General features: G+C 35.5%; 1 protein-coding gene across 1 annotated transcript; it reads right to left on the bottom strand.

Moving 5' to 3' along the window:
* Positions 1-961: 961 nt before the first annotated feature.
* Positions 962-14,677, bottom strand: LOC144448306 (peroxisomal membrane protein PEX16-like). The gene is made up of 10 exons (XM_078138493.1): positions 14,506-14,677; positions 14,110-14,145; positions 11,843-11,919; positions 10,096-10,232; positions 8,677-8,957; positions 8,335-8,484; positions 7,755-7,827; positions 3,528-3,647; positions 2,760-2,824; positions 962-2,444 (listed from the first exon to the last, which is right to left on the bottom strand). Exons 1-10 carry the CDS (start codon positions 14,666-14,668, stop codon positions 2,383-2,385), a joined length of 1,164 nt encoding a protein of 387 aa, XP_077994619.1. The 5' UTR covers positions 14,669-14,677; the 3' UTR covers positions 962-2,382.
* Between the last annotated feature and the right edge of the window lie 1,861 nt (positions 14,678-16,538).

Raw genomic sequence — 16,538 nt, 5'->3', positions numbered from 1 at the left:
TCAGCTCGAAAAAAACACCCATTTTAGACCAAAGCGCTAGAAAACGCACCCCAAAGGGGCGGCACATATAGGTATACTCAAATAAGGGGAGTAGCCCCCCCCCCCCCCCCATACCCTGTAGGAAATCACTTAATACGTTTTTGTAGTTCTCGCTCTATTTACCTACGTAACAAACTATGTGTAACTTACCAGGTCAAACAATGTTTCGTAGATATGCTCTCAAGTTTCTGAAAGACCATAGTCGGTGAATTCCCCAACCACTGTCTAGGGAAAGACCGATAATCAAACATGCGCACAGCCCCATCAGACGACCATTACTACCTGGCAGATCTGATTTCAAGATGTACTATACTACATTTTATATGCTTTGATAGTGATCTCACATTTTTGGCTCTCCAGAGATTTTAACTCATTTATTCATTAAAATCCACTACTTTTATTGCTGTTTTGTACACCATCATGTGTTTGTAGGTGTAATGCACCTGATGACTGAAAATGGCGGTCAAAATGTGTCTGGTCAAAATGTGCCGGGTCAAGATTTTCACAGTATAGTAGTCACCGGTGTAAATCATCTACATTGTCTGGCTCCAGTTCCAAGTGATTTTCCAACAGTTTGAGAAAACGCAATCATGATTTCTAGGCACACAAAATCATTCTGAATACAAAAATTATGACAACTAAAACATCTGATATCATTGATATCAAATCACAATTGATCTTGAGCTTAATCTTTAAGGTCAAATAGAAAACTGTGCAATAGCTTTAGAAGTTACTCGAGACATCACTCAAATGTGTACATGAACACTGTTAATTGTCCGTCTATTGGCAAGTCACTGTAATCCAAGAAACAATACATATTCAATCATTTTAATCAAAAAATTATGTATTTATTCACATTTTCATTTCCAAGACCAGAAAATTTGAATATGTACAGCCACATACTATGAACATAGAGAATACTGTCACTGTCAAATGGTTCTAAAACAGTACTGTGGGTTTTTTTGGGAAAAAATTCAATTTAATAAAAGAATTTGAATACTTCATTTCTTCATACATCATTCCTTTTGTATTTATGGTGTTCTTTTCGTCTTTATTATTACATGTATGACTCGACTCACAGGAATGTTTAATTTATTTGACATTTCATTATATTTTGTATCCCTACCATCAAAGTGACTGGCGTGTTATGATTTCATGATGTTCTCAATAAACCATAGACCATACACGAAAGTAGTGTAGTGGCTATGAATAAACGAGTGCAAAAAAAAGTAGTTGTAAACATCCAACCAAGCTGGACATTATTGCTTCATCAGAGAATTCAAAAGACAATTAACTGCAACACTGATAAGGCCTAGAAAAATGTTGTTTGGTTCCGGTTACCTGACCCCACCTATTTCATACCAACTCTAAACTTCTCTTTACATATTCGAGAAAAAAATAATAAAATCGCAAAAATTGTGAAGTCTCACAAGAAATAGTGAATGCAAAAAATGACTTCAACTTAAAAAGACCGTATAAAACTGTTCTTCCAATTTGTAATGGCTGTACATCTGATGAGAAGAAACCAATAATACAAAGACCATATGGAAAACAACGGAAAACATAACTACCTGAACTAGACACTCATATATGAAAAAAATATATATAAAAAACATAAAATTAATAATCTACCTCCACCTATTATTCTCAAATTGAGTGTAATCGGAACTGCACAATTTTTTAGTTAGACCTAACAAACACTACCAGCTAGGATTAATTCTATGGATATTACACACATGCAGACATTCAGATTTATGATAGGTACTAGGTATATTGATAAAACTAGCCCGTTTACTTCATGATCTCTTATTTCCCTTCGATGTCTCACTAATCACTTAGGCAAAAAAAAAAGTGGGTGAAACACCAAGGCATCTTCATTTCTCCTCTAACACACGACCTAATTTGCCTTTCATATTTCAAATTGCAATAACGTCTTCATCATTACACAACGAAGACATATTGATTTCTATAACTGTACAATTGCAAGTGATTAGGCGTTAGTTGCAATTATATATTCACCAAAGTAGAAAAGCAAGTGAAAGTACAACATTCATTTTTTTTTTATCAATGGTTCATATTTACTCCATTCTGTGACAATATCATTCATCAAGCTAACACACTAAAAATATATGTAGTATAGAAAAGATAAAAACATGTGTGTGAATATCAAGTTGAAAAAAATGTAGTGAACGGTTTCAAAGACCCTGGAGATGGACTGAGCTTGATACATGCAAAAAGTGTTACATTTTCTTATAAGTAGACAATACAGTTTCAAGTCTCCCCATAAAGTTTAGATGTTGAATACAATCTTCCACTTGGTATTTTGATGTACAAGTGCTGTTTCTAGCTCCCCCATGTATAAAAGTAAACTTGCTGCCAGTATGGTAAATATTCTATCAAAGGCCCTGAAATGAAATAAATGAGTTTGGTTAGATTTGAATGATAATTAGAAGTGTTAGATTCTGGCACTGTATAGAGCATCGACTGATTGATTGATTGACTGATTGGTTGATTGATTGCTTCACTGGTTGACTGACTGAATAAGGAAGGAAATGTCACTGAAATTGCTTGAAAGAAATGAACATCCATTCACTATTCCAGGTAATTTTAATACCCTAGGAAAAGTAACACTGCATATCAATAAAGTCTGGCTATAGTACTATACTGTGAGAGCGATGTCTGCGTGAGTAAGGTGTCTGGTTGTGCTGTGGTATACTTACTAACTATGAGACCGGCACCAGGAATTTTGTTTGCCACTGCTTGCAGCATGAAGAGAATTTTCATTCTGAAAAATGTAAAATTGTAAATAGATCTGTTAACAGGATGGGTGGGTGGGGGTGGGGGTGGGAGGGTCATGCACCTCGTATATACAAGTATAGTTATAGTATCATGTGTATGTCTAATTCTGTTCATCTCTTGCTTAGGTTAATTTGCTGGTTTTCTATTTTGTCTTACTGTACTATTTCTGGGTACAACAGTCAAAATAAGTGATTTACAACACTGCCATGTGTCATCATTTTTTTCATATATTATATTGATATATCAAAATATATTAAAAGTAAACTAAACCCTGTGTGCTTTGAGGATTTATCATAAAACAGAATGTTTGTGTACTTAAAATAATACATGTTTCGAAACATAAACTAAACTAAACACTGAATGAGACTTACTTGGAGAATTGACTTACTTGGAGAATTTATCATAAAACAGAGAGCTTGTATACTTATAATAAAGTTACACAAAAAGTTTACCGAAACATTAACTAAACACTTAAATGTGACTTACTTGGAGAATTCATCATAAAATGGACAGTTTGTGTACAGTACTTATAATAAATTTACATATAAAGTTTACCAAAACATAAACTAAACACTTAAATGTGACTTACTTGGAGAATTCATCATAAAATGGACAGCTTGTGTGCAGTACTTATAATAAAGTTACACAAAAAGTTTACCAAAACATAAACTAAACACTATGTGACTTACTTGGAGAATTTATCATAAAACGGAGACCTGAGTAGATAGTATAACATATATATTGACCTTCTTCTCAACTCAGCTTTTTCATTAACATTTAAATCTTGCGGATCCTCCATTAGAAGTAAACTATTAATTGAAATAAAAGTCCATAATTTCAGAAAGTCATTGAACACTCTTTGACGAATTATAGTATGTGTCTTGTCACAGCGTTTCAACATGACTGAAATCACAAAAAGATTATAGAAGCACTGCAAATAATTACATGCATCTTAAGAGTCTATCAGAAGTCATTAATAATTACGTGTGTGTGTATATATATATATATATATATATATATATATATATATATATATACATACATATATATATATATATATATATATATATATATATATATATATATACTATATATATATACTATATATATATAGTATCAAGTAAGATATACAGGAGCCGTTACAAAGTGTTTCACGCTGTTGTGATCATCAGACGACGAACATTATAGTTCTATGAAGTTCCGATTTCAAAGTTCAAAAATTCCTTTTCACGTGATATGGGTGCCACAGTAGAAGTTGGTCAATACATATCTATTTGATGTCGGCACTTTGATATTAATTCTGGACGTTTATTTAATAAATTTGATTTGTCAGCATATATGATATATAGCTTTTCTGCCAGGTCAAAGGTCACACTGCTTCGATACATTCGAATAGGAAGTTGCATGTGTGATGACTGACCAGTCAATGCTATACTCTTGGCCTTTCCCCTTTAAGTTCCAGACATGTTTTGATAGCTCAGTACAGCTGTGGTATCTCTTATTAGTGATGGATTGTTTGTGGTTTGCATGACAGGTTTTGAAAGTGTTATCCGTTAAACCAAGGTATTGTTTGCTACTATCATCTGTCTTGACATTAGCACTGTACACAATGTTACTAAATAGGCATTTTCCTCCTAGGGGTATATGTTCTTGCTCCAGCAGTTACTGGCTTTATTAGTTGCTTTCTTCAGGGTTCAATGATCTTTTTATTGTGTGCTCTTCTTAGGATGGATGCCAAGTTCCCCATGCAGCTATAGCTCACTTTGACGTTACCTCTGTTGAATATTTTGTGCAGCTTAGAGCCCTTTGGGAAATGCCTGTCAATAAGGTGGAGGAATTGGTTTCCGATATTTGATTTGACGTTTTTACTGTATGGTGGTTTAAACCAGATAGTATTTCTTCCTCAATACTTCCTTCTTACTTTTTCACCACCTTTACTAACATATGTCATACCATCTTCATACCTGCTATTTTTGAGTGCTTCTGTATAGACAGGGGCTGCAGAGTTAAACACACTTTCATCATAGGAAATGTTAGATACCCTCTTGCTTATTGCTGCAGGAAGATGCTTGATGATTGATGGCAGGTGGTTCGATTTAGAGTTAACATATACTGGGTGGTCATTAGGTTTCCTATATGGGTAGTACTTTCTGCTTGTAAGATTCAATGTGATATCTAGGTAGTTGACAATCTTCAGATTAGACTCTATAGTTACTTTCAAGTCGGCATCATGGAAACTCTTGGTGATATCCTTCTTCATTCTTTCTGTCTTCCTCCCTGATATATTTTTGTAGTATTTCTTGGCAAGGGTGTTAAGCATATAGCGGCAAACTAGTTCACATACGACAGCGCCATCATAGCTACCCATTGTTACGTCGAACATATCCTTGTTATCCCTTTTGATCCATGGTACATTATTGTCAGACAGGGGTGTATTTTCTTGCATGCATAATTATCTCAACATCCTGGTCTGAGATTTCTGTGTGCTGTTTAGCGAACATTATAGATTTCCAAAGAAGATCTTCTGTAATTGATGGATATAAATTTATGATATCGAAGACAACAAATGTATATATAATATGTCTATGCTGGAGTAAACAGTGCTCAATACATATGTAGAGCGGTATAAATAAATAACAGTATCAAGCAAGATATTCAGGAGCCGTTACACCTCGTGGAAAAAGAAAGTGACATTGAACTCCCCAAGGAAGAGAAGTACAGATTCAGGACAAAGATATGCCCTCCCCAGATTGGATGTATGAAACCCTTCGAAGAAGATATGCTGACTATGATGGAAAACATCAAATTCAGACAGGCAATTGACACTTTCCAACATAAGCTCAATGCAGATATCAAGGCAATTAAGAAATCAGGAAAAATGCTCATCCCTGATGACAACACAAGGAATTCTACCAGGTATATAAAAAACAATATGATAAACTATTCCAAGAAAATCTCAAAGACATTCAAAATAGCAAGTAAGAGTTCGTACAATGATATCAATTTCGAAGCAAAATGCATAGCAACTGACGTAAATCTTGACGACAGAATGGAAATTATGGCAAAAAAACAGGCCTTCATAACCTTGAAAGACCAAAAGGAAAATGTTGTCAACATTCCAACCTGTAGATTGATTAATCCAACAAAGAGTGAAATGGGTCTAGTAAGCAAGATAATACTAGACAGAATGAATGATAGCATCAGATCATGAACAGGAGTACATCAATGGTGTAATTCAACATCAGTAATCAACTGGTTTGCAAATTTGCGAGATAAATCACGGCACACATTTGTTGTCTTCGATATCGTAAATTTTTATCCATCAATTACAGAAGATCTTCTTTGGAAATCTATAATGTTCGCTAAACAGCACACACAGAAATCTCAGACCAGGATGTTGAGAAAATTATGCATGCAAGAAAATCACTCCTGTTTGACAATAATGTACCATGGATCAAAAGGGATAACAAGGATATGTTCGACGTAACAATGGGTAGCTATGATGGCGCTAAGGTATGTGAACTAGTTAGCCTCTACATGCTTAACACCCTTGCCAAGAAATACCATAAAGAGGAAATTGGATTATACAGAGATGACGGCCTGTCTGTCTTCAAAAATATATCAGGGAGGAAGGCAGAAAGAATGAAGAAAGATATCACCAAGATTTTCCATGATGCTGGCTTGAAAATAACTATAGAGTCTAATCTGAAGATTGTCAGCTACCTAGATATCACATTGAATCTTAAAAGTGCAAAGTACTACCCATAGGAGAAACCGAATGACCACCCAGTATATGTTCACTCTAAATTGAACCACCCACCATCAATCATCAAGCATCTTCCTGCAGCAATAAGCAAGATGCTATCTGACATTTCCTATGATGAAAGTGTGTTCAACACTGCAGCCCCTATCTATACAGAAGCACTCAATAATAGCGGGTATGAAGATGGTATGACATATGTAAGTAAAGGTGGTGAAAAAGTAAGAAGGAAGAATTGAGGAAGAAATAACATCTGGTTTAACCCACCATACAGTAAAAACGTCAAATCAAATATCGGAAACCAATTCCTCCACCTTATTGACAAGCATTTCCCAAAGGGCTCTAAGCTGCACAAAATATTCAACAGAGGTAACGTCAAAGTGAGCTATAGTTGCATGGGGAACTTGTCATCCATTGTAAGAGCACACAATAAAAAGATCATTGAACCCCCGAAGAAAGCAACGAATATATACAAATGTAGCCTGTAACTGCCAGAACAAGAACATGTGCCCCCAAGGAGGAAAATGCCTATTTAGTAACATCGTATACAGTGCTAATGTCAAGACAGACAATAGCAGAAAACAATACATTGCGGATACACTTTCAAAACCCATCATGCAAACTACAAACAATCCATCACTAATAAGAGACACCACAGCTGTACTGAGGTATCAAAACATGTCTGGAACTTAAAGGAGAAAGGCCAAGAGTATAGCAATGACTGGTCAGTCATCACACATGCAACTTCCTATTCGAATGTAACGAAGTGGTGTACCTCTGCCTGGCAGAAAAGCTATATATCATATATATGTATGCTGACAAATCAAATTGATTAAATAAACATTCCGAATTAATATCAAAGTGCCGACATCAAAATAGATATGTACGGCGTGTATTGATAAACTTCCACTGTGGCACCCACATCACGTGAAAAGGAATTTTTGAACTTTGAAATTCCGAACTTCATAGAACTATACCATTAGTCATCTGATGATCACAACAGTATGAAACACTTTGTAACGGCTCCTGTGTATCTTACTTGATACTGTGTTACTTATACCACTCTACATACATGTATGTATTGAGCACTGTTTACTCTAGTATAGACATATTACATATACTGAGTTTATGTATATTGTATCAGTTGACCTCTTACCTTGATATGTCCATGCCACATGACAAAAACCATGGTTTCCATGACAACTGTCCACACTTAAACATTGATGCCACTATGATAAAGTCAAGTTAAGAAAAGTGAAAATTTACTTTAAAGAACTTAAAACTATTGTCCACAGCATTACACAGGGAGGACAATCTAGGTAGGTGTTACACTATTTACATATACACTGTTAACATGTACATGAACATGAACACACGCTCAAGAATGCATACACATAGACATAAATAGATGTATGTACAGACATACAGACAGTCATTCACATGTACACACATATATACACATGCACGCATGCATACATGCATACATACATACATACATACATACATACATTCATACACACATACATACATACACACACACACACACACATACATACATACATACATACATACATACATACATACATACATAGATACATACATACATACATACATACATACATACATACATACAAACATACATACATACATACATACATACATACATACATACATACAGACATACAGACAGACAGACAATGGCAGATACACACACACCCACACTACTGTAAGGATACAGTGCACAAGTGGTCGTGCTATATAAAGACTTTCTGCTATAATTCTTTTCCCTGTTAACTGTGTTGGTGGCAAGTAATTGGTCCATGGTTCCTCCGTCTCGGACTCTTTTTCAATAGGCAGTTTCCAGCTTCTGTTATTCAATGGTGGGGCTACATGTGAAAAAGAAATAATTACATTTGTAGGATCCAAAACATGACTAAAGGAAAATGTGTGCATAGGAATATCCCACTAACTTATGGATGTATAGTCAACTTGGCGTTACGTAATGCCAGTGAAGTGTACAATTATCATGTGGTAACATAATGCTTACATTAACCCTTACTGACACTGGCTCTACTTACCTGCATCAAGTGTTCTGACCACTCTACCAGTTCGTTTACCAGTAAACGTCATTGCACCTTTCTCAGTTCTCTCTTCACATTCTCTGTACACTTTTTCAAAATCTTCGTTAAAGTCCTGCTCTCTGTCTACATCTGATTCATTGAATGTGTTGTTTGTTGATGTGCTGCTGTCAGTCTCCTCAGATGTTTCAACATCTCTTTGTCGGTTTAACGGAAACAATGGAAGGAGAGATTGGAGCCCAACTTTGTGGAAAATTAGGAGAATGGCTCTTAATGCTGCCCTATTGAACAAAACACGGAAAAAATGGGAACTGGGAATGAAAGATATCTGCCTTATACACACCTTGCAGGATAGTGCAAAATATTTACAACAATATGTATAAGGAAATATTCTAGATAGAAAACACAAATAATATGCAAGTACAAAGATGCAGGTAATCTAAGATATATGTACAACCCTCAAATCAATAGCAGTGACTTCACGTGAATGAAGTGAGCTAAGCAAAGACTTCACAAAAACACAAAATTAGTTAAACACAAGATACATGTACATGACACAGAAACAATACCAAGTACCTCTGATTTAGGTTCAGGTGATGCTCTCATCAGTTTGTTTATGTCTGTGAAAGTCAGTTATGTTGCAAAATGAACTTTCAGTGTGTGGAGTATTTTGAATTTAGTGTCAACAGTATCACTCAGTCATTATCACGCATAATTTTGCTAATCAGTACACATAGGTGGTTGGGATCCAGGATCCTGTGGTGTCTATGCTTTGGTCAGTCAGCGACACTGATTACATTGTATGTCTTTGCATGAAACTTGTCTCATTTCTGCCACCAACCAAATTCACTAGTATTTATTCACCGGTTGTAAGTACTGTAATATTACAATAGGAAGGAATTGTATATCTTTGCATGAAACTTGCCTCCTTCCTGCCACCAAGCAAAAAGTCACTGGTATTTATTCACCAGTTGTAAGTACTGTAATATTACAATAGGAAGGAATTGTATATCTTTGCATGAAACTTGCCTCCTTCCTGCCACCAAGCAAAAAGTCACTGGTATTTATTCACCAGTTGTAAGTACTGTAATATTACAATAGGAAGGAATTGTATATCTTTGCATGAAACTTGCCTCCTTCCTGCCACCAAGCAAAGTCACTGGTATTTATTCACAGTTGTATGTACCGTAATAATATCATAGGAAGGAATTGTATATCTTTGCATGAAACTTGCCTCCTTCCTGCCACCAAGCAAAGTCACTGGTATTTATTCACAGTTGTATGTACCGTAATAATATCATAGGAAGGGATTGTATATCTTTGCATGAAACTTGCCTCCTTCCTGCCACCAACCAAATTCACTGGTATTTATTGTTGTATGTACTGTAATATCATACTAGCTAGGAATGGTTAACTTACTTGATAATTTGTATTGCTAGGATTACAATCCATCTTCCCACTTCACCTGCCAATCGTCTAGCTGCTATCTCTGCAAAGACTTCTACATACTCAATCACAGTCAGCCAGGACATTAATCGGTACTGAGATGGTGGTGGCTGTCAAAAAAAATATTTGTAAATTGTAAATTTTACGACTAAAGACATGTGTAACAACCCAATAACTATGCTACATACAAAATATAGTTGCAATACAGGGCTCGAAATTAACAGTAGTCCTGTGTCCACAGGCTACCAATTCTTGTCATATGGCTACCATAATTTGCAGCTGGTAGCCCACTTAGACTACCACTGATTATGTGATGATTTAAAGGATGGAAGATTTACAGACATGAAAGTATTTTAAATAACACACATATTTCCAATAGAGGAACTCTGTTTTCAGTTCATGAATATAGAACTATTGGTCACCATCCTTTGGCTACCTCTTTCTGAAAGTGGTAGCCCACTAGGATACCAAAGAAAAAAGTTAATATCAAGCCCTGCAATATATATTTTGGCTTGGTAGTTCCTCTATTGGTTAACTGTTATGTTATGTTATTGTTTATTAAGGTATCCTATGTGGACGTAACAATTATACCACACTTAAAAAAAGAGCCTCATCTAGTCTCACTAGTAGTGAGTGGTAGTGCATACACTATCATACTGTGACTTCCCTAGCTTGTACTTACATTTGTAAATGGTACAATAACTCTGACTGCACCTAGATACTCTGATAGGTTACTTCCCTTGAAAGAACATTAATATGCACTCCTTTCACTTCAGTAGAGTATAATGTCAATTATGCGGAATAGTTGCTGGTAGTCTAGCAAACACACAAGGTATAACCACATGCTTTCTAACCACAGCTAACTGATAAAATGTCTGTCAGGGACCAGACTGCCAGTAAGTACAAGAGTGAAAGACATCTACCCTTCAGAGACCTGACTACTAGCAAGTTGAAGTATATAAGCTAGGAGTGCAAGACGTCTGCCCGTCAGTCAAAAGAGAATATACAGCATTTACACATGTATGTATACACGTAGAATGTCCAACAAATCAATGTTATAATTTTTTACTATTATACTTGATGGTTTAAAATAGCTATGCGTTTATACGTTCCTAGAGATCTCATGTAGAATTCTCCAAGAATGAATTCAATGGGATTAACTCTGTAACTTTTACACCAAGCTTTTATACATGGAAATAGAGCCTTGACCCTGCATCTATAATGACACTACAGAGCTTAACTCCATGATACTACAATATATGTACATGTACATGCATGACATATGGTTAACCTTATCTACAATTGATGTGAACTTTGACCTTTGCTGATAGCACATATAGACTTTTAAATAGTGCATATACAACAAAATTTACCCTGTGGCTATCAAATACCATTAACAAAGTTGAACTACAACATTTGTACAATATACAATTGTATATATTCATACATGCATGTAAGACTGCATATACTTATTATACATGTATCTGGATCATTTTATCTGCATATTAGCTATGACCTTTGACCTCACTGATAGCGAAGCTAAATATTGCTGCACATGCATTATCTCAACACCCTAATCATTTTACCATGACCTTTGACATTACCAGTATCATTCATTGGTTGGGTAGGAAGAATTCCATTGATGTGCTATCATGTTAAAGACTGAGATCAAACAAACTAGTTTGAGGTCGTCAACATACTCCATGGAGTACAAACTTACCAGTTTTAGTTTAAATGTTGCAGCTTTCCTCAAAATCCCATCGTTTACATAGACCAACAAATTAGCTGCAGCATAAACTAAAGACAGAAAAGATTGATTCATAAAGTTATAATCTGTAAGACTGTATGATACATAAATATCTAATCTAAGAAGCCAGTGGCCAGCTCAGGTAGGGGTGTACAGCCAATACTGCCAACCCCAGACACTATTTTTAGACCCATATTGACTCCAAACCAGTACCCTGTTTGATATCATTACAGGTTTTAAAAGTGGTCATATGGATGATGATTGGGTATTTATTTTGGATTTTTAATTTACAAAACAATTTTATCATGGCTACCTACTTGAAAAATCAATGTGAAACAACATTGAATAAATGTGTTTGTAACTCAATAAATTGCAAAAGGCTAAAAAAATGTGTAAAAAGTTTATCATGCATACAATAACATTGTGCACATTTATTATGCTTTTTTCAATTTAGTGACTTAAACAAAGACTTGGTATATGTTGTGTCATGTGGACTTTTCAAGTAGGATCCCATGATAAAAATTATTTTACAAATTAAAAATCCAATACAAACACTCAAACCTCATCCATATCGTCACTTTAAGAAGATCGAATTTTAGACCCAATATATTTGTAGTAGTTCCATATAATTCATAAAGGAAATGGTTGTTTTTACTCTTGTATTTTTTCCCTCAGGAGGCACCATTTGGGGGCAATTAATGGCACAGTTCATGATTTGGTAAAGGCTAATTGACCACATATTAGACCAAGCAAACTCAAAAATAATGTAGGGTAGACCCCATTTTAGATTCTTCAGCTCAAAAAAGACCCCATTTTAGAGCAAAATGATAGAAAATGCATCCTTAAATGAGACAGCACATATACATGTACATAGAGTGAAATAAGGGGAGCTTAGAAAGTGTTGGGTTTCATGGATGCTTTGAGATAAATTTCATAGAATTAAAGTGGTAAGGAGTATGATATACATCCAATTAAGTACAACTTAGAAATTACAAGAATGTTTACATAACTCCATTGTTACTTTGTTAGGGATCATACTGACACCATATTGTGCCATTGTATTAACTAAAGGGTTATGATCTACATTTTATTAAAGTTACCGATGTGAAATTAAGTGAGGTGACTGTTCAAATAATACAACTCAGCATCAAATGAACTACAATCCAAATATTCAAACTCTGTCTATGTATGGCAGTCTATGTATTTCAATAGGCCTTTCCAAAATTTGCCATGGTGGTGCTCTACTTCCTGTCTGTGTGTACATGTACTTTGGGGTATACATATACATTGTAGGTTACTTGGTTAATCATAGAACATTGCTGCTTTCCTCAATGTCTGAACAATATGAAAAACATCCCTGATTTACACTTCTACAGAATACCAAGGAACAAAGCTCTTAAAAACCGGTACTATGAGGTGATGATACCCCCAATTTGAGCGAGGGTGTTGTATTCTCAATTTCCTGTTTGCAGTCTGCAATGGCCTATTATGGCCAGGTTTCAATCCCAGGTCCTCACATTTAAAGGGCCATGTTTCAATCCCAGGTCCTCACATTTAAAGGGCCATGTTTCAATCCCAGGTCCTCACATTTAAAGGGCCATGTTTCAATCCCAGGTCCTCACATTTAAAGGGCCATGTTTCAATCCCAGGTCCTCACATTTAAAGGGCCATGTTTCAATCCCAAATCCTCACATTTAGAGGGCCATGTTTCAATCCCAGGTGTGTTATCTTAATAAGGATTACATGGGATCGTTCTTTTGTTCTCACCAACATTTTATAACTCCATGAAACATGTTTTTCACACATAGATTTTAATCCTAATCAAAGTGGCCTATAATCAAATACTGGTAAACCAACAACTCGGCCTAGAGATTCTATACTCGTAGTTGATTTGGGCTATTACCCATAATTCAAAGCCTAGATCATTTGGGCTATTACCCACATCTTACAGCTACAAATCAATGCCAAGCATAGAATCTACATTGTAGGCCAACCAGCAACTTGTTCTATCTACATTAAGTTACCAAACTACTGTAAGGACAATCAATCACCCAACAATGCATCAACACAATATCATGATACATCAATGTTAATGATACATTTACATGTACACTATTTTATAAAGAATGAAATAGCTGGACCATACGTATAACTGACAACCATATGTCTGTACATCCATGTATGCATTCATGCATCCATGATTCATGCCACTGAATTGTGAACACTCTAAGAATACTTACCTAGTTCAGCTAATTCTTGTGATTGCTCAAATCGGCCTAATAGGAAAAAACACACCAAACAGCAAATTTTAAAATCACGAAGTTTAGCATAATAGTTATGATGTACTGTAATTTTTGAACAATTTTGTTTTTTGAGAATTGAAATTTTATTTTCAATTTGATATAATGATACAAATAAATGATATTTGTGTGTCTGTATGAGTAAATGGACAAAGTCTTGCTCTGTCTATACATAGCTTGACTCTACAGCCATTCATTGTTGGATTAAAATCCATTATCAATTGGAACTGAGCTAGCATCGAGACCGAGAGGCTAGAAACAGTAGTGCACAAACACGTGACCACTTTAGCTCAGATAATCTGATAAACAAAACATTCAGCGACTGCGCGTCCTTACCTGCGACAAGAAATGACATTATTCTGACAGTGTGCTCTATTTGAGAAGCAACTTCTGGATTCTTTATCACCCATTCTTTGTATGATTCGCAATAGTTATGATATTTTGTGGTAATTTTCGAAAATAAAGCCTGAAGACGAAACCCGCTACTTGACTCCGCCATGTTGGGGGAATACCTTCAATGCAGTCACTAGTTTTGCATTTGTGTATTGTACATACGAACATTAATAAACGTGTTTGGTTACGAATAAAATTCAAAAATAATTTTGAATGAAAAATGGGTGAAAATAGTTGTTTTGAATAGCTATAGAGATGGTGAAATTCCCAAAACATATAATCTTTCACCGGGAATTTCGAACTTTGTACACAGAAATGCAGCAGTGGGTTTATAAATAAACAACTGTAAAGAAACAAATTTTATTAATAATTATCTATCTTTGCTTCTCGAAAATATTAGACAAAGGTTTCAAACCCGCCTGTCTACACCGCTGAAATTTATTAAGTATAGATTCGCAGTTTCAGTTGCGAATGAACGTTCCGAGTTGATGCAGAACTGAAAATGGAGTGACCTTTGACCCTAGTAGGATATAATTTACGTATGCGATCTTTCAGTGACAAGTGTAGAGTTTTTTGTGCGAGGGGCGATAACTGCATAGCTCTTTAAAAAGCGACTGTTTCGAGGAAGTTAGTGGGACATAGCCGGCATCTAGCATCGGTGAACGGGGTCTAGGTTGTTAGGAAAACTAATTCATTCCTGGTAAGTAGAATTTGTGAGGGAAATTTGGCCAAGTGAAGTGTAAGAATGAAAGACTATCTGATCTGATCCAGACAGCTTTGTAGAGTAAGCCATGATGAACAGTAGTGGTGCGATGATAAACGTCGGAGAGACGTGTTATAAACGCTGTGTCGAATTTCTCAAACGGTAATTTTCTTCGAGGTTGGGTTATTCACTGATCACTGATGTTTCTCTGTAAACCAAGGGGTGTAACTTAGCGTCATGTGCCTCTATCTTCATGACCTCGGCTGTCATTTTTCAGTGGCATACACTCAGACTCTCCAGTTTCTGAAGGACATCGATAGAGTGACTGTGATCGTGTGAGACCCCGGTCCGGTCTGAGACACACAGCGGAAGCAGACTAACACATGCCGTCCTCGAATAGTTGTGAGCTTTTAGAGAATACTCAACATTACCACTTCCATTGCCTTTCTAAGAAATCTTTTGTTTCCATAATCTTCAACTTTATCGAGGTATTCTGTGAGTCATTCATCAAAAATGACATTGACTTGAACTGTGAAAGAAGCAAATGCCATTCACACCTAAATGTAGGAATGTGAATGCAAAGCACATGTTTTCGTTTTTCTTTCCGTTTTTTTTTAAATTATTTTTTTATTTTGTGTTTTTTTTTCTAACTTGTCTCTGGTTTCATGCAAGATGTACAGTGTCACTGTTTTATTACATCCCGAAAGTAAACAAGGAGGCGTGTTTGCATTTTAGAAATATCAGTAAAGTTTGCTCTGATACAACATAGCTTTTATTTGAAGTGGCAGCCCTCCATTGTCAATGACTTGTGTTTCTGGTTCCACAAGATGAGTAAGACACAGATTAATAAATCTTGACAATGGAAAGTTTTTTTTTTTTTTAACTTGACAGCTGGACCAGGGAGGTGTTGATGATGACACTTCTCATGTCTCCAGTACAAATACAGTGTGAAAAGTCATTTAAAATAGACAAAGATGTTTTGTTCTTTATTTATGGAGGGGAAGCTTTCAGAGAACAAATACATCACAGTCCATCCACTCATAGTCATAAGCTGAAAATACAAATCAGGTTATACTAGAGAATCCTGCCTCAGACTGTACATGTAGCTATATAACCCACATAAATGTATTCTCCGTATTACAGCCATGTTATTTCCAGAAATCATTTTTAAAAAAATATTTAATGTACTTTATCGGACAATACTGTATTGTATTGTCCGATAAAGTACATTGAATATGAAATATTTAGTACATTAAATATACACAACTGAACA

This window comes from Glandiceps talaboti, chromosome 17 (genome assembly GCF_964340395.1).
Source record: "Glandiceps talaboti chromosome 17, keGlaTala1.1, whole genome shotgun sequence".
In the NCBI taxonomy this organism is placed as follows: Eukaryota; Metazoa; Hemichordata; class Enteropneusta; family Spengelidae; genus Glandiceps; species Glandiceps talaboti.
The sequence above is the reverse complement of the archived record's forward strand: the minus strand, read 5'-3'. Positions and strand labels throughout refer to the sequence as shown.

Bases quoted from the DNA above. Each gene is read 5' to 3' on its own strand.
- LOC144448306 (XM_078138493.1), bottom strand. From the start codon at position 14,668: ATGGCGGAGTCAAGTAGCGGGTTTCGTCTTCAGGCTTTATTTTCGAAA. The intron at 11,920-14,109 runs GTAAGTATTCTT...TTCTGTCTTTAG, and splicing joins ACAAGAATTAGCTGAACTAG to TTTATGCTGCAGCTAATTTG. The intron at 2,825-3,527 runs GTAAGTCACATA...TACATTTTTCAG, and splicing joins TTTTATGATAAATTCTCCAA to AATGAAAATTCTCTTCATGC.